Source organism: Ammospiza nelsoni, chromosome 28 (assembly GCF_027579445.1).
Source record: "Ammospiza nelsoni isolate bAmmNel1 chromosome 28, bAmmNel1.pri, whole genome shotgun sequence".
Taxonomy (NCBI): Eukaryota; Metazoa; Chordata; class Aves; order Passeriformes; family Passerellidae; genus Ammospiza; species Ammospiza nelsoni.
The window spans coordinates 593495-611225 of NC_080660.1; the positions used below are offsets into that span (position 1 = coordinate 593495).

Below are 17731 nucleotides of genomic sequence, written 5' to 3' on the forward strand. Positions count from 1 at the left end.
TGGTGCTGGAGGTAAGAAGTGTCCCCAAACCTCTCCACGAGAGAGGAAATCCAAGTGGAAATGTGTTTTGTCCTTTAATTCTTAGGGATGAGGCCGAGATGTCAGTAAGGAAATGGGAGGCTGCGAAAAAAAATTATTTTTTGTTATAGGGTCAAGAATCACATCAAGGGGAATCACATCAGAAATGGGCAGAAATTAACATAAATGGACATAAATAGGCAGAAATTAACATAAATGGACATAAATTATCAGAAACGTCCATAAATGGGCAGACATTTACATAAATGGACATAAATGGGCAGAAATTAACATAAATGGACATAAATTATCAGAAACGTCCATAAATGGGCAGACATTTACATAAATGGACATAAATGGGCAGAAATTAACATAAATGGACATAAATGGACAAAAATGAACAGAAATGGACATAAGTTAACAGAAATTACCAGAAAAGGACAGAAAGGAACAGAACTGAGATCCTGCTCTGGTCTGAGCAATAAAACAAATAATTAATGAGCAGTTGGTGGTGATTTCATTTAATCCCATATTTCCCCTTCAATCTCACAATTATCCAATGAAAAAACACCCCAAAACATCATCCTTTTAATTGGAAATTGGACTCCAGGTGGGAGCCCAGAGACTGCTCCAAAACTGAGATTCCAGGATCCAAACCAGCCTCAACTTCAGGCAATAATTCCCAAATTTCTGCCTGTTTATTTTCCTGCTGGGTGGTGTTGGCTGCTCCCTTCCAAGCCTGGAACTGCCCCGATAAAATCTGGGGGAAAATGAGGGTTGAGAATGGTGCTCTGCCCCTATCTGGGATGATGACACCAATGATTTCCTCTCTGCCAAGCGGCCTCGGAGCCCAATTTGGAAAATTATAGGGAAGAGCAAAGCAGCTGCAGCAGCTTCCTCTGATTTCATCTCCGTATGCAAAGCAGCCGGGAAGGATCAGAGCGGAGCCCTGGAATTCCTGAAGCCAGAAAATCAATTTACGGGCCACGACAATAACAACAACATCAACATCAACAACAACAACAACATCAGCATGCCAGGAAAAAACAGGATGAGGAATGTCCCAGGTAAAATCTCTGGAGTTGGTTTGTTTGAGGTGAGTCTGGAGCTCCTCAGCACAAAGTGCTGCTCTTTAAAGTTTGTTTTTTTAATGTATAAAAATATGTTGCTTTGTTGGTTTTTTCCCCCTGAAAATCCTTTGCAAAAAAAAGCAACAATTCCTAATTTTTTAAAAATTGAATTTATATTTCCAGAAGAATTTCTCTTCCAGCTGGGAAGGGAGTTTATCTCCTTCGCTTATCTCTTAAGGAACTCTTTGATCTGAGGCAGGTTCAGAGCTTGTGAAAGGAGCTTTGGGGCTGTGCCAGGAGTTTGCGTTTGAGAGCTGAATTTTTTTGGAAGGATGTCCGTGGAATATCAGGGCTGCAAAATTCCACAAAAGAAAAGATCCCATTAAAGCTTCCAGGGGAAAAAAAAATCCAATTCCAGAAACCAAACCCCAGGGATTTTTTGGGCAGATTTTTGTTTTAAAATTTTCTCTCCTCCAAGACAATGGGACGAGGTTCTTATGGACTTTTTTCAAATATTGGGTTTGGTAACTCCTGGAATTGCCTCAGCTGTCAATCACTGTAATTAATAGGTGCTCTTAATTGCCACAAATTAAGTGAGTCAGACTGTTCTGTGCCGCTCATGTGTCTCCTCTGCTCATTAGATTGATTCCAGAGCCATGAAATGTAAATAAAACCATTTATTTGGGGCTTTGTTTTTGTGTTTTCCTTTCGTTTTAATACTTCACCACAACTGAGAAGGAAGAGTTTGGTTTTTTTAATGTAAATGTAAGCGTGGAAATCACATTATCAACATTTTCCAGGCCCTGGGGATTTTTTTTAACTGAATTTGTGGGCCTGGACTTGAAGTAATGCTTGCTCTGAGTCCTCTAATCCTAAACTAAATTCCTCTCCTCATCTTGGCCTCTAAAAAACAGATCCCCAAAAGAAAATTTAATTTTTCCCAGATTTTAGTATTTTTTGGGTGTTTATTCTGAAGGGGATAACCCCTGAGATGAGGAATTGCAGATAAAATATAAAATCCTGGGCAGGTGCCCTTTTTTAGCTGAATTTCTGATGGAATTCTTGTCCAGGAAATGCTTTGGCACCTCAAATTTCCTACTTGGAATGTGAAAAGGAAATCCTCTGTTCAAAGGACAGCTCCAAAGACAGAAATTCCATAAAAACCCATAGGGTGAACACAAAGCAACCACACAGACACAGAGTGAATATTTTAGGGAAAATCCACCTGTTTTAGGGCAAATCCCCCCCAGCAGACAGAGGGATTCCCAACAAAGGTCCTGGAAGGGTGAAGCACCTTGCCTGGCCCTGTGTGGGCCTGGGAATTCATGTTCTAAGTCAGAAATTCCATAAAAACACACAGGATGAACACAAAATCAATATTTTAGGTAAAATCCCATTGTTTTAGGGAAAATCCCCCTCAGAAGACGGAGGGATTCCCAACAAAGGTCCTGTAAAGATGAAGCACCTTCAGCTCCCTGGTGTAGGCCTGGGGATTGTCCCGTATCCCCTTGTGGGGCTGGGAATTTATGTACCAGAACAGAAATTCCATAAAAACACACGGGGTGAACATAAAGTGAATATTTTAGGGCAAATCCCCCTCAGTGGATGGTGGGATTCCCAACAAAGACTCTGGAAAGGTGAAGCACCTGTAGGCCTGGGGATTATCCCACACACCTGTGTGTGTGTGTGTGTAATTTAGAAGTCAGAAATTCCATAAAAACCCATGGCATGAACACAAAGTGACCACTCACACACAAAATAAATATTTTAGGGAAAATCCCCCTCATTTTTTAGGGAAAATCCCCCCCTCCATCCCCCAGGCCGGAGAGATTTCCAGCAAAGGCCCAGGAAGGGTGAAGCAGCTGTGTGGGACTGGGAATTATCTCCTAATCCTAAGGCGTTATCAAAACAGTTGCAACAAGGGGAGGCAGGAGCAGGGAAAACATTCCATTTCACAAGGGCTTGCGTCAAGGTGGCTCCCAATTTCCCTTCTCCATGACAGGATATAAAAGTGCTCCTGACTGGTGGCCCTGGAGCTGCCTCTGCTGACTCGTTCTCCTCGCTGACTGGGTAAGTCAGATTTAACTGAATCAGCTCCTAATTAGAGGTAATTTGGTTTATGGGGAGCTTTGAACTGAGGTTTTATATCCTATCCTAAATCAAGGGTAGAGTTTATTCTCTGAGCCCGTTCTTGCGTGGGAAGTGGGGCTTGGGATTAAGGTGGATAAAAGCGGGGAGAGGAATGGGAGTTTTAAAAATGTTGATGGGAATTTTTAGGAACTGAGCATTTATTTATGGAGAAGGGTCACTCCAAACCTGTGATCAGGGTGGGATTGATTCCCAAAAGGAAAGGGAATGAAGTGGGAGAAGGGATGGGAATGAAGTGGGAAAAGGACAGGGAGGTTCCTCCCAGAATTCATTTTGGGAATAGAGACAGGACAAAAATACAGAAAAGCTTTGGGGTGACCCAATTGTGGCCTTCCAGACCTGAAGGAACATGAGAAGAGACAATTTCCAAGGGATGGAGTGCAAAGAAAAAAGGGATGGGTTCACACTGATGGGCAGGAGGTTTGGATGGGATTTTAGGGATAAATCCTTCCCTGTGAGCATGGGGAGGCTCTGGAATGGAATTCCCAGGAAAGCTGTGGCAGTCCCATCCCTGGAACTGCCCAAGGCCAGGTTGGACAGGGTTTGAGGTCCATGGAAAGTGTCCCTGCCCATGCCAGGGGTCGAAACTGGATCTTCAAGGTCCATTCCATGATTCCATGGAGGACTAGAGAGGAGTGGGAACAGAATCAGAAACATTTCCCCACAATTCCTCTCCCTTGATTGGTGCAATTTATGGAAAAGCGGATTGTGCCTTAGGAATGATGTTTTGTTTTTTTTTTTTTTAATCATCATTTTCATTTTTTTAACCACAAACTCATTTATTCAGATGATTTAATCCCACACATCTGCACCTGTCCATCCAACCAACATCTGGCAAATCCGCATTCCCAGCTCCCTTTGGAATCCAGCAAATTCCGAAGGGAATCTTCCCCCATACACCTCCCATTTTCTGCCGGACATCTCAGAATTTAGGGACAAAACACATTCTCTTGCCCTGGATTCCCTCTCTCATTGAGAAGCCTGGAGACATTTTTTACCTCTAAAAGGCAGCACTTAAATAATTAAACACACAAATAACTCCAGAACTGAGGAATTTTTCTTCCAATCCAAATCCTTCCAATCCATCCTTCCCAGGCTGTGCCTTCATTGGGTTGGGACCTTCTCATCCTTCCAGGTTGGATCTGGAACGATGTCCTCCTATGGCCAACTGCTCAGCGCCCGCTGTGCTTCACCCTGCGAGGTGACATGCGCCCAGCCCTACGTCGACGCCTGCAGCGAGCCTTGCGTGGCTGCATGTGGAGACTCCCGAGCCATCGTCTACGCCCCGCCCGTGGTCGTGACATTCCCAGGGCCCATCATCAGCTCCTGCCCCACCGAGAGCATCGTTGGGTCGTCCATCCCTGAAATCGGCGGGGGAATGGGGTCTGGAGGGGGTGGCATGGGGTCTGGAGGAGGTGGGATGGGATCTGGAGGTGGTGGGATGGGATCTGGAGGTGGTGGGATGGGATCTGGAGGTGGTGGGATGGGATCTGGAGGAGGGATGGGATCTGGAGGAGGAGGAATGGGCTCCACCTGCGGAGGGGGAATGGGAGGGGGAATGGGAGGGGGCTCCTCCTGTGGAGGGGAAATGGGAGGGGGCTCCTCCTGCGGGGGTGGGATGTCACGGCTGGGGAGCCTCTACCGCGGCTCTTCCTATTTCTCAGGCTACAATAGGAATTATTACCCCTATTATTCCAGAGGGTACTACAGGTATCGCTACGGGAACTACGGGAACTACGGGAACTACGGGAACTACGGGAACTACGGGCCTTTTTAACCCTTTAAAGCTGAGGAATGTCCCAAGGAAAAATAGGATGCAGGGTAGTAGTTGAGAGCTAGGAATTCCAAGCAGTCTCTGCTCCACTTGATCTGGTCGGAGCTGTGGTTGTTTGGATCTTGTTTGTGCTTTATCCAAGGCTTAGGATCCTGATGTTCCCTCCCTTTGTCCCTTACTCCTGTTGTGTTTTGTACTCCCTGAACCCAAAGAGTCAAACCTGTGAAAGTGGTTGTGAAAATGTCCGGCTGGAAAAAGAATGTCCTGGAATGACTGCTGGACTGGAGTCCAGGCTGAAATGGGAATGCTGAAAAATGGGAATGCTGAAATGGGAATACTGAAAATGGGAATGCTGAAAATGGGAATGCTGAAAATGGGAATGCTGACACGGGAATGCTGACATGGAGATTCCGTTCTTTGTCTCTGCACTGCCTCATCCCACTTTTTGTTTGTATTAAAGCCCTGTTGCATCACAGCCCCAGGTTCTGCCTTTTATTTCACCACAGTTTCAGTTACAAACTGGCCTGAAAGAAGGGAATCCTTGTGCAGCAATTAACTCTCATCAGAGGGGAATTAATTCTGCTTTAATTCAAATATAATTAGTCTGAAATTCCTCAATGAACTATTTTCCTTTCTGATCTATTCCACATTATCCAAAAAATAACACAGAATAATTTCCAATAGGTTGGAAAAACCTCCAGGGATGGACTTGTGCAGCTCCCATTTAAAACCAGTTTAGCCTTGGAGCCAGGGTAATGGAGGATTGGGATGTTTAGGGGGGACATCATTTTGTGAGGATCACAGGTTGGACTTGATGACCTTGGAGGTCCTTTCCAGCCTAAACGATCCTGGGATTCGGCAGAAAGGAAAACCAGGAAGCTGCCAATGCAATTTGGAAAGATTTTTATTAGGGTGAAGTAAATGAAATAGAACAAAAAAGAGCAATTCATGGGTGGTGCCAGGGCAGCCAGGCCATCCCCACAAGGTGAAGCCGTGGCCTTTACAGAAAGCCCCACGTGGAATTCTGAAGCATTCCCACCCCACCAGAAAGGACACAGGAACAAGATTAATTAAAGAGTTCCAGGAGAGGCGTCGTCCCACGGAGTGGAGTTTGATTGAAGAAGAGGCACAGCAGGAAGAGATGTGGGCCTGGTTTTCAGGGATCAGCCTCGGAATTCCAGGCCTGGAAGTGGATCTGGATCCTGGGTTTTCATCCTCTGGGTTGTTCGGCCTTAGGACGAGCCCCAGCTCCCCACACAGGATCCGCCGCGGGTGCTGCGGAACCTCCGGCTGTACAAGGAGCCCCCCATTCCCAGGGAGCCTCCGTAGCCACAGGCACCCCCAGACCCAAAGGAACCCCTGGCTCCCAGCACGCCCCCGTAGCCACAGGACCCACGGGAGCTCTGCATTCCATAACCAAAGGAACCCCCATATCCCAAGGGACCCCCCATCCCCGAGGAGCCCCCGTAGCCAAAGGAGCCCCCGGATCCAAAGGAGGGTCCTGCCCCAGCCATGCCCCCAGGCCCGAAGGAGCTGCCCACCCCATAGGGCTCATCAGAGATGCTGGCGATGGGAGCACCCATAACCATGGGCTGGGACGCTCCCACTATGCTCTCCTGGGAGCAGGTGCTCATGGTGGGGCCCGGGAAGGTGAGGACCACGGGAGGAGGGAACACCACGGCTTTGGAATCCCCACAGGAGGCGATGCAGGGCTCCAGGCTCCTGCTGTAGGCACAGGGCTGCGTGCAGGCCACCTCGCAGCCAGGCTGGCACTCGGAGTTGACGTTGGACATCATCTCTTGGGATTTGGGATCAAGCTGGGAGAGGAAATGGGAGGTCAAGGAATCAGCATAGCCAGGCCTTGGGTTCCCAGTATGAACCAGTTGTTCTTTGTCCATCTCCAGCTGCTCCCAGTTCAACCCTCTCTCACAGACTCCCATTTTCCCTGCTATTTCCTTCCTTCTTGACCTGTTTGAGGCTTCTCAGCTCTTCCTTTCCTACCACCACATCTCTTTCTCTTCTGAATCTCTCTCAAAATAAAAAAAAAATCTTCCCCTTTTCTCTGGGGCTGAACTATTGATCCTTAAACAATTCCTTGCCCAGAATAATTCCCTTTTCAAGTAGATCTACAGGAAGATTTCCCTGCAGAAACTCCCCAAGCAAAATTGTCCCATTAATTCCTTTTTCAGGTAGATCTACTGGAAGATTTCCCTTCAAAAACTCCCCAAGGAAAATCTTCCTTGCTCTGTTCTTCCCTTTCCCCCAACTTTTCCAAATCCACTCTTCTCTCCCTTAGCTTTTCTAAAACTTCTGGAATTTTGCAAGATAGAAAAGGAGAAAATTCGAAGTATTGAGGAGTGCAATGCAGTCAGACTTACCTCGTTGTCTTGGAGGGAATAAGTCAGTGAGGCTGCGAGGATGGGAGATGTCTGAGGTCTCTCCCCTTTTATTCCATTTTCAGACAATGAGGAGGACGTGATGTCACCCATGATTTACTAAATTCTTATCACTTACAAAGAAAAAGATCCTCTTAAGCCTCGCCATTGTTTTCATTTCATCTCATAATTGCTGATCATTTCCAGCCCTGATTTGAGTGACACAGACCCAACACCCAACAATCTCCTTTTGTCTCAGACTTCGTGGAGGAAAATCCTTTTGGCATCATTCTGGCTCCAAAAGAAACAGAAGCTGATCTCTGTGTTTATTTTCCTTCAGTGACTTGCAGGAAGGTGGCTCCCCTCATGTCACTCACACAATTGGGGTGTAATCCTCAGATTTGGGTGAAATCCCTCCCAAATGGAATCATCTGACCTCAAATGGGGGTCAGGGCTCTTTGCCACCCTTTGTGCACCCACAGATCGAGGGGATGAGACAGCAAAACTCCTTTCAAAGGCATTGAAGTGACACGCAAAGTCCTCTAAGCCCTGAAACCTCTGAGTAATTTTAATCAAAACTCATTTTGGGGATGCTGAGCTCAGCGTTGTCACCAGGATGTCACCAGCGCCACTCCAAGGGTGCAGCCCAAGGTCACCAAGCCTTTGTGCTCCAAGGTGGATCCCAAACTTGGAATCTTGGTTGGAAAAGCCCTCCAAGGTCGTTGAGTCCAACATTGGAGCCATCACCACCTGGTCACCCAGACCAATGTCCAGTTGTTCCTCAGACACCTCCAGGGATGGGTACTCCAAACCCCCAATGTCAGCCCCTCCAAAGCCCTTTCCATGAGGAAATTCCTCCTGAAGCTCTTCCCTCAAAATGGGTTTGACCTTCAAAATTATCTGATCATCAACCCAAGCCGTTCCTTAGTGCAAACTTGCAGGGTTGATCTTGCCCAGGCCTCACTTAAATCATTAATGAAAAATAACAGGCAGGGGTCAGGTTCCATTGTAAATGCAGTCATCCCTGGGATATTGCACAGGAACCGGGGCTGTAAAATTCTCACACAATGAAAAAGCCAAATTTATGATATGAGAGTCAGATTGTATATGTCGAGGGTTGATTTAATAATTGGGAACTATGAAAATAATTACAGGCGTTAGAGGAGTCACATAGAGGAAAAAAATCAGAATTTGGTAAGGCTGAGAGATTTTATGGGATGTTTCATACCCCAGGAGTGGCCTCCGAAGAGGTATAAAAGCAGGGACCTCTCAGGAGTCTCCTCAAACCATCTCCTGACTTCTCCTGACTTCTCCTGCTATTCCAGGTGAGTTGGATTCAAGATGATCTTTGCTCTCTCTCATTCTCTGTAGTGATAGTTTTAAAGAAGGACTCATTCCTTGATTTTGGAGGATTTTAGCTGGGATATGCAGCAGTGAAATCCTGCTTTTTGCTGGAGTCTCACTGCAGTCACTGGAAGAAATCAATCTGATATTTAACGATAGAATTTTAGGAGTTATTTGAATTTTTCTTGTGGCTTTTCAAAGCTTGAGGCACAAATTTAAAGCTTAAATTTACTGAAAAAGCCAAATCCTAGGTGTCTTCTACAGGGGAGGGAGAAATGGTGCCCCAGGACAGGAGGATTTGAGGGAGGAGGTGATGCTGCACCTCAATCCCATGGCCAGTTCTGGGTCCCCCAACTCAGGAAGGTCATTGGAGGGCTGGAGAAGGATCTGGAAAATCCTGAGGGAGCTGGGGCAGCTCAACCTGGAGAAAAGGGAGATCCAGGGGGAATTTTGGGCTTCTCCAGGGGACATTTGGCATCTGATTCCAGGGAATGGAACAGGACAAGAGGGAATGGCCTCGAGATATACTAGGGGAGGCTCAGGGTGGGAAATTTGGGGAAATCCCTCCTGGAAAAGGGAAAAGGCCTTGGAAGGGGCTCAGGGACATTTGGAGAGGCCACTCCTGGAGGTGTCCAAGGAATTTCTGGACACTGGCCTGGGTGACCAGGTAGGGGTTGGGAACAGCTTGGACTCGATGCTCTTGGAGCTCTTTTCCAACCTCGGGGATCCTGGAGTTCCATGAGCAAGAAGGACAAACCTCGTTTACTGTCCATGACATTCCCTGACTCCATCTTCTTTCCCCCAGCTCCTCCTCCATCCCTGAGAACCATGAACTGCATCAGCTCCCGGTGCCTGCCCGGCTGCGAGGTGGCCTGTCCCGAGCCCTGTGCCTACAGCAGAGGCCTCGGCCCCTGCGTGGCCTCCTGTGGGGACTCCACGGCCCTGGTCTACGCCCCACCCGTGTGGATCACCTTCCCCGGCCCCATCCTGAGCTCCTGCCCCCAGGAAAGCATCGTGGCATCGTCCATGCCCCAGCCCTCCGGTGGTTCCTCCTACGGCTCAGGGATGGGAGGCTACTCTGGTGGCCTGTCCAGAATTGGGGGCTCCTATGGATCTGGGGGCTCCTATGGATCTGGGGGTTCCTATGGATCTGGGGGTTCCTATGGATCTGGGGGCTCCTATAGCTCTGGGGGCTCCTACGGATCTGGGGGCTCCTACGGATCTGGGGGCTCCTATGGATGTGGGAGCTCTTCAGGGAAGTTGGGCTCCTCTGGATGTGGGGGCTCCTCCTCGGGGGGCTGCTACCTCAAGAAGTTCTACAGCAGCAGCAGCCATGGATCCCGCCTGGGAAACTGAGGCTGAGACGGAACCCCACGATCCAGACCTGCAGCTGGGACCGGCTTTTGGAGATGGCAAAAAAACATCAACAGGAGCCACCCTGGCTTAGGACCTCTGGGAACTGGGCCCACACCTCTTCCCTGCATTTCCCTTTTGTCTTTAATTAACAACAGCCTCTGTTAATCACCCTTCAGCATCAGCTCCTTCTTTCCATTGTGCCCAGAGAAGAAAAACAGAACAGCTTGAAAGGCCTGGCATGGAGCTTGTCAGTGCAGCCCTGACAGGAGAAGAAGAATGGGTGGAAGGTGGATTCTTCTCGGGCAGTGGGCTGAAGGAAGGAGTGTCTCTTTGGTGTCATTTGTAGTGTACCCTATTAAAATCCTCTTGCATCATCATCATTTTGTTGGGATTTCCTTTCTCTGCAGGGACGTTTCAGTCCCATCCTCTACGTCTCTAAGTTTCCTCAAGCTGGCTCTGTGAGCAGCAATTATGGGGTTTTATGGTAATTGGGAGGTAATTGTTTAATTAATTTGGGTTGTGAAATGGAGGGTTGGATGAGCAGCCAAAATTTACGCACAAAAGGGTTCAGTTGTTCTCTGGGGGGGCACGGGGGTCTCTGGAGGTGATGACTTTGATGAACATGTGAGGGGTGCGATGTGGTCAGCTGACAGCTGAAAAGCCAAAAGGGTTTTATTTTACACCCTGGTTTAGCTCAGCTCCTCCCTCCTGTTCATTCCTGGAATCATAAAATCCAGTCCTTGAGGCTGGAAAACATCTCCAAGGTCATTGAGTCCCATCTTTGGTCAATGTCCACCACCCACCTGACCAGTGCCATTAATAATGGCAGTTTCCAGTTCTTGCTTGGACATCTCCAGGGTTGGCCACTCCAAACCTCCCTGGCCACCCTTTTCCAGGAGGAATTTTCCCAAATTTCCCACCCTGAGCCTCCCCTGGCACAGCTCAAGGCTGTTCCTTCTTGTCCTGTTCGTGTTCCCTGGGAGCAGAGCCCGGCCCTGTCCATTCTGCCACCATATTTAGAACCGATTTTTAGGAATCATCATAATTCCCTGCAGAATTCTGAGGTTCAGGAAAGCTGAAAACATTTTCAGGAGTATCAAAGAACCAAGGCAAAAATGTGAGGATGGGGATGAGAACCAAAGGAAATCCACCAAGGAACCTCTCCTTGATTTCTGAGCTGGCAGTGCCAAATGCTTTGAGACGTGGAGAAATTTCTCCCGACTGTGGCATCATCAAAGAGCTGCTTTTATATGACAGCAAAATGTCACCAGGCTGTGCAAGAGAGGATTTCCCAAGGGAGGAGTGACACAAGAGCTCGGATCCTGCCTGGTGCTGTTGTTTTCTGTCGAGATGGGAACACACAGAGAACCCTGGTTGAGCCCCAGGTCTAAAGATGTGCCAAAGTGACCTAAAACTCGTCTTTATTCCCTTGGAAAATGTATGAGGGAGAGCAGGAACCCAAAAAAAAAAGTTTAAAAGATGTTTTTAATACTTTTTATTGCACTACAGAATGCTTAATATTAAATCAAGAAAGATGAATTGAAATATAGGAAATATCAAGAAAAATAAACTGTCCGTATGGGAGATTGCTGCTTGGAAAATCAAATTTTTCTCTTTCTGTTTAAGCTGAAAATGTGTTTAAAAAATTGAATTGACAGCTCCGGAGGTAAACAAGAAATTAGATGACACACAACTCAAGTTGCTTAAATTCTTCTTGCACCTAAAGAGGTTTAGGAATTTTAATCTGCGATTAATTTAATGATGACACCGAATAAATTAATCAGCTCCGAGCAAAACCTTAATGGGGCTGAAGGAACAGGCTCAATTGGAAAACAATTAGATAATTTGTTTGCAATCGTGGTGAAGCTCTGGAGAGAGAAGGAAAGATCCCACAGAATTCCAGTTCAGCAAATCCCAAAATGCGTCACAGGGTGAAACCAGGGCTCCAAATTCCTCTTAAAGTGGCCTGAAAGTTTCTCCAGGGTTTGGAGGAGGATTTCAGCTGGCTCTGGGCAAAGTGATTTCCAACCGAATGATTTGTAGGAGAAAAGGTGGAAAAGAAAATGTGAGGCAGAAATAGGGATATAAAAGGGTTTTAATGGGAAATATTGATAGTGGAATATTTGTTGTCCCCACCCTCAAACCCAGTGCTGAGTGAGATAATTGGGCCTGGTTCTCGTCCTGGAGCCTGCAAACCTCCCAAATTCCTGAATTAGGCAAAAAGATGAGTTGGAAAAAAGAAAAAGAAACCAACAATGGGAATTTGAATGCAACAGAACTTTAATGACAGGGTAGGGTTGAGGGCAGAGTCACACACAGGGAGAACAAAGGATGATTCCCAAGGCTTTGGGAAGTGATGCAGATCCACAAAGGCTGGAGAAGGCAATTCCCGGGATGTCCTTGGCTTGCAGCTTGCCCAGGAGCTGAGCCCAGCCCGTGGCTGCTGCCGGGGGAGCCGGGGCTGCCTCAGAAATAATAGAAGCCGCAGTTTCCTCCTCCAAACCTCCTGGAGCTGGAGCTGCCCCCTCCGTAGGATCCCCCTCCGCAGGAGCCACCCCCAAAGGAGCTGCCCCCGCCGCAGGAGCCCCCAAAGCCACCGCCCGAGGAGCCCCCAAAGGATCTCCTGCCCCCGAAGGATCTGCTCCCTCCATAGGAGCCCCCAGAGCCAAAGGATCTGCTCCCTCCGTAGGAGCCACCCATGGAACCGCCACCGTAGGATCCACCCATGGAACCACCTCCAATGGATCCCCCAATTCCCCCCATGGAACCACCTCCGTAAGATCCACCCATGGAACCACCTCCACCCATGGAACCACCTCCAATGGATCCCCCAATTCCCCCCATGGAACCACCACCGTAGGAGCCCCCAATGGCGCCCCCGGACCCAGAAGATCCCATGGCCCCTGACGGGAAGGACGTGCCCACGATGCTCTCCTGGGGGCAGGAGCTGAGGATGGGCCCTGGGAAGGTGATGACCACGGGTGGAGGGTAGACCACAGCTCGGGAGTCCCCGCAGGAGGTGACACAGGGCTGGTTCCAGGCATCCGCGTAGGGCTGGGGACAGGACACCTCGCACGGGGACGAGCAGCCGCTGCTCACCATCGCTCCTGACGACATTGTTGGGATGGACGGCGACCTGCGGCAGCACAGCGATCAGAACTGCAGTGCCCAAAATTCCAGAGGGAAAAGAAATCCTGCTCTGGTGCTTTCCATGAGCGGGAAAAGGAAAGTTTGGGAAGAGTCAGGTTTGTCCCTTTTCTGTGTTTCTCTGCACTGAGCTCTGCTGATTCCCAAAGGGTTTTCTGATGCCCTGGAAGTGCTGGGAATTCTGGAGAGCAAAGCCAAGCTCAGGGGCCTTTGGAAGCAGCTCATCCTCAGGAGTTGGTTGGACCATAAGATAAAGTTGTGGAGGACACCAACAACCTTGAATTGATTCCAGGGCCTGGGAAATTCCAGTCCTGCCATTGATCCTGTGCCTACAAATGGAGGCATGGGTGGGACTTTGGATTTTAAAGCCTGGAAAGGGCAGATGGGATTGCTGGACACCAGAGGCTCTGCAGGAGAGCAAGCCCTCCATGTCCTGAAGACACCTTTTGGGATGGGGAGGAACCTGAAGCAGGGGATAAATCCTACCTACAATGCCCAAAATTCCAGTGGAAAAATAAATTCTGCTCTGGTCCTTTCCCTCAGTAGGAAGAAAGAGAAAGAAAGAGGAAGAAAACATCTTTTGGGAAGGAGAGAAAAGACAGAAAATATCTTCCCCTATTCACGCAGAGGACAAAGAAGATCCAACTCACCGGGTCTGGAGAAGTGGAGACGAGGAGCAGCTGTGGATGGATGGCACTGCAGAATTCCAAGGGCTCTTTTATACTTTTCCCGACCCTCAGTGGGATGGGAACCACGCTTTGTGCAAGAGCTTCCCACGCGTTACCAAACCGTGTTTTGCTGGGCTGGATGGTTTCATTAATTGTCCTAATTGTTCTCCTAAGTGACGTGATAAATTCATTATTAATCCCAAGTCACGTTCCAAGCACTGCACCCCTTGGGTTTGATCCCATTTGCTCCACATTCCGACCCCCAGGAAGTCACCTCAGAGCTGGTGCTGTCCCCTGGGCCTCACTGGAATTGAAGTGGGAATGGGTTTAGATCCACTTGAGGGATTTATTGATGAATAAATAAGTTTTGTGCACAATATTTCGCTTTCCACCCCAAAATCTGGATTTTGGGGACTTGATGGAAGTGCTACCTCATCCCAGAGCTGTTGGAATGGGAGAACCAGCAGCAGAACCCAGGATTTTCTGTGTAAATCAATATTTCCCAATTAGAGGAACACAGAAAGTTTCACCTTAATTGAGGAGTCAAGGAGGAATTGCTGACTGGCAGAGCTGTCAAACCCGGGGATGTCACCGGGGCCTGACAGGGCTTGTTCGGGTTCTGTTGCAAGATCTTAACCCCGATATTGGCTCCTCATGCTCTGTTTTCCAATCGGGTCTGGAAACACCAGAAATGTGGGGATAGGAGTTATGTAAACACTAAAATAAACTTTATCGTGATAGAAATGGGAAATCTAGGATGATCATGGAATTTTGGGATTGTTAAGGTTGGAAAGGAGCTCCAGGGTCCAGCCTGGGACTGATTCCTCACCTGGTCACCCAGAACAATGGTCAGAGAGTCCAGAGAGTCCTTTCCACCCTTTCCACGAAAACCAGGATGAAATTCCAGCTCCAAACTGGAGTCGGTTCCCTCCCACAGCTCCGTCTGAGAATCAAATCTAAAATCCCAAATCTTATATCTAAAATCTCAAATCTCAGATCTTAGATCTTGAATCTCAAATATCACATCTCAAATCTCAACTCACAAATCTCAAATATCAGAGCTCAAATCTTGAATCTTGAATATCGAATCTCAAGTCTTAGATCTCAAATCTCAAACCTTGAATTTCAAATCTCAAATCTCTCCAGCTGACTTTGATTTAGATGCAAAATCCCCCCAGTTTAGGCTTTTATGACACCAATGTTTATGTGAGATGTTTGCCTTGGACAACCACCCCAAAATATCCATGATGTTTAAAACCCTCCTGGAGGTTTCTGGTGATTGATAAAGGGAATTTTGCTTGGAGATCTCTCCTCCTATTTATGCATTTCTGCCTTTCACCTGACGAGTGAAAGGCAGAAATGCATAAATAGGAAACCCAGGAATTCTGTTGGAATTTTCAGGGAATTCAGGAATTCCCTGAAAAAATAATCCTGACCAGTCCTGAGGGGCTCTTATTGTGTTTTAGGTGGAATCAGCTTCATGCACTCAAAAATATTTAGGTTTTTTCATCCAATAATGCCTCCTGGACACGTGTCTCCCTGGAATATTGCAGCTGTCCCAAAAGGGGACAAAATTAGGATAATTAGGATGACAAAAGGAGAATTGCAATAATTAAATGCTCTCACACAGGGCTTCCTTGGATGATAATGAGCATCCAAGGACTTAATTTAAGTCCTTTTTAATGAGTTCCTTGGGTTAAATAGATATAAAAAATGACCCTTCCCAACCGAGGATTTACAAACACAAAATTTGTGAGTTTTCCCAGTTCTGGATTTCCAGGGAATTTTCTGCAGAATAGAAAATATTTCCCCTGACAAAGCCAAATCGATTTCTGCCCTTACTGGGGGAATTCCTGATCCTTCACCCTTCCAAGCCAATTCCCAAGTCAAACCAGGTCAGGAAATGGCAGCTGTAATAAAATAATCTAAAAATTATTTAAGGATTAAAGCAAGACGAAGGGTGTGTGCATGTATTGGCTGATGAGGAGTTGATTTACGAATCATTAACACATATCAAAGCAATTATTACAATTATAAGAAGCTTATACAGCAAAAAATTGTCGCTGGTGATGTCCCAAAATTGTATTGCATGGCCTGGGAGCTGTGGCGAAGGGTATAAAACCCGGGATTTTCCTGCAGATTCTCCAGCACCTTCTCCTCAGTCCGGTTTTCTCTGTGAGCCCGGTGAGTTCTCTGCCTCTGGTTCCATTTCCATTACCTGGGATGTGGCTGTGGGTGCTGAATTGGGAAATGATTCCATGTCAGAGCTCTGACATGATTGGGAATATGGATTTGGGACTATTTTCCAAGCCAAATTGTTCCATTTTATCCATTCTGTCTCTTGGGAAGGGAAGGTTTTGTGGCTGGGACACAGATCTCCAAATGTGAGGTTGTGCTGTTCCCAACCACAAAGGGAAAGTGTCAATTAAACCCTGATTATTTGATGGGGAGGTTACAACTTAACTACTCTGAGCTTGGCTTTTATTCTGGATGGAGGGAAATGAGAAGAGATCTCATTTTTATAGGGCAACAATTCCTTCCATCAGGAAATTACAGATTTTATCATCCTGGTGATTGTGCAAAGGCCCAGATCTCCTTGAACATTTTAATTTTACTCCAGTGTTGCACTTCTCTCTCTATCACAAAAAATGCTGTCAGGAATCTTCCCAACCTCTCCTTCCCCCATTTTTCCCGCTCATGGAAAGCACCAGAGCAGGATTTCTTTTTCCCTGGCACTGCAGTTCTGATCGCTGTGCTGCCGCAGGTCGCCGTCCATCCCAAGAATGTCGTCAGGAGCGATGGTGAGCAGCAGCTGCTCGTCCCCGTGCGAGGTGTCCTGTCCCCAGCCCTATGCTGACGCCTGGAGCCAGCCCTGTGTCACCTCCTGCGGGGACTCCCGAGCTGTGGTCTACCCTCCACCCGTGGTCATCACCTTCCCAGGGCCCATCCTCAGCTCCTTTCCTCAGGAGAGCATCGTGGGCACGTCCTTCCCGTCAGGGGCCATGGGACCTTCTGGGTCTGGGGGCTCCATTGGGGGATCCTACGGAGGGGGCAGTGGCTCCATGGGGGGAATTGGGGGATCCCTTGGAGGTGGTTCCATGGGTGGCTCCTACGGAGGTGGCTCCATGGGGGGAATTGGGGGATCCATTGGAGGTGGTTCCATGGGTGGCTCCTACGGAGGTGGTTCCATGGGTGGATCCTATGGAGGTGGTTCCATGGGGGGAATTGGGGGATCCTATGGAGGTGGTTCCATGGGTGGATCATGTGGTGGCGGTTCCATGGGTGGCTCCTACGGAGGGAGCAGATCCTTTGGCTCCGGGGGCTCCTATGGAGGGAGCAGATCCTTCGGGGGCAGGAGATCCTTTGGGGGCTCCTCGGGCGGTGGCTTTGGGGGCTCCTGCGGCGGGGGCAGCTCCTTTGGGGGCGGCTCCTGTGGAGGGGGATCCTACGGAGGGGGCAGCTCCAGCTCCAGGAGGTTTGGAGGAGGAAACTGCGGCTTCTATTATTTCTGAGGCAGCCCCGGCTCCCCCGGCAGCAGCCACGGGCTGGGCTCAGCTCCTGGGCAAGCTGCAAGCCAAGGACATCCCGGGAATTGCCTTCTCCAGCCTTTGTGGATCTGCATCACTTCCCAAAGCCTTGGGAATCATCCTTTGTTCTCCCTGTGTGTGACTCTGTCCCCAACCCTTCCCTGACATTAAAGTTCTGTTGCATTCAAATTCCAATGTTGTTTTTTTTTTTTCCTTTGTAGCTCCTTTTTCCAATTCATCTTTTCTGCTTAATTCAGGAATTTGGGAGGGTTGGAGCCCCCCCCCAGCTCTCTCCAAATTCTTC

At 48.1% G+C, this 17731-nt stretch overlaps 4 protein-coding genes across 5 annotated transcripts; 2 read left to right on the forward strand and 2 right to left on the reverse strand.

Annotated features, from left to right (window-relative positions):
• The first annotated feature begins 953 nt into the window (after positions 1 to 953).
• LOC132085059 (claw keratin-like) lies at positions 954 to 5485 on the forward strand. 2 transcript variants are annotated; one of them, XM_059490413.1, is made up of 4 exons: positions 954 to 1085; positions 3091 to 3158; positions 4332 to 4711; positions 4832 to 5485. In XM_059490413.1, exons 1-4 carry the CDS (start codon positions 1077 to 1079, stop codon positions 5011 to 5013), a joined length of 639 nt encoding a protein of 212 aa, XP_059346396.1. In that variant the 5' UTR covers positions 954 to 1076; the 3' UTR covers positions 5014 to 5485. The 2 variants fall into 2 exon arrangements, 1 of the variants encoding a protein (XP_059346396.1); XR_009420133.1 differs by lacking the exons at positions 954 to 1085; positions 4832 to 5485 and having other exon boundaries at positions 3053 to 3158; positions 4372 to 4614.
• A 411-nt stretch (positions 5486 to 5896) lies between these two features.
• Positions 5897 to 7499, reverse strand: LOC132084775 (scale keratin-like). The gene is made up of 2 exons (XM_059490028.1): positions 7389 to 7499; positions 5897 to 6827 (listed from the first exon to the last, which is right to left on the reverse strand). The coding sequence occupies exons 1-2, from the start codon at positions 7497 to 7499 to the stop codon at positions 6243 to 6245; spliced, it is 696 nt and encodes a 231-aa protein (XP_059346011.1). The 3' UTR covers positions 5897 to 6242.
• A 2058-nt stretch (positions 7500 to 9557) lies between these two features.
• LOC132084776 (scale keratin-like) lies at positions 9558 to 10085 on the forward strand. Its single transcript, XM_059490029.1, has one exon. It carries the CDS (start codon positions 9558 to 9560, stop codon positions 10083 to 10085), a length of 528 nt encoding a protein of 175 aa, XP_059346012.1.
• A 2466-nt stretch (positions 10086 to 12551) lies between these two features.
• Positions 12552 to 14039, reverse strand: LOC132084777 (keratin, type I cytoskeletal 9-like). Its single transcript, XM_059490031.1, has 2 exons — positions 13883 to 14039; positions 12552 to 13221 (listed from the first exon to the last, which is right to left on the reverse strand). The coding sequence occupies exon 2, from the start codon at positions 13200 to 13202 to the stop codon at positions 12552 to 12554; it is 651 nt and encodes a 216-aa protein (XP_059346014.1). The 5' UTR covers positions 13203 to 13221; positions 13883 to 14039.
• Positions 14040 to 17731: the final 3692 nt, after the last annotated feature.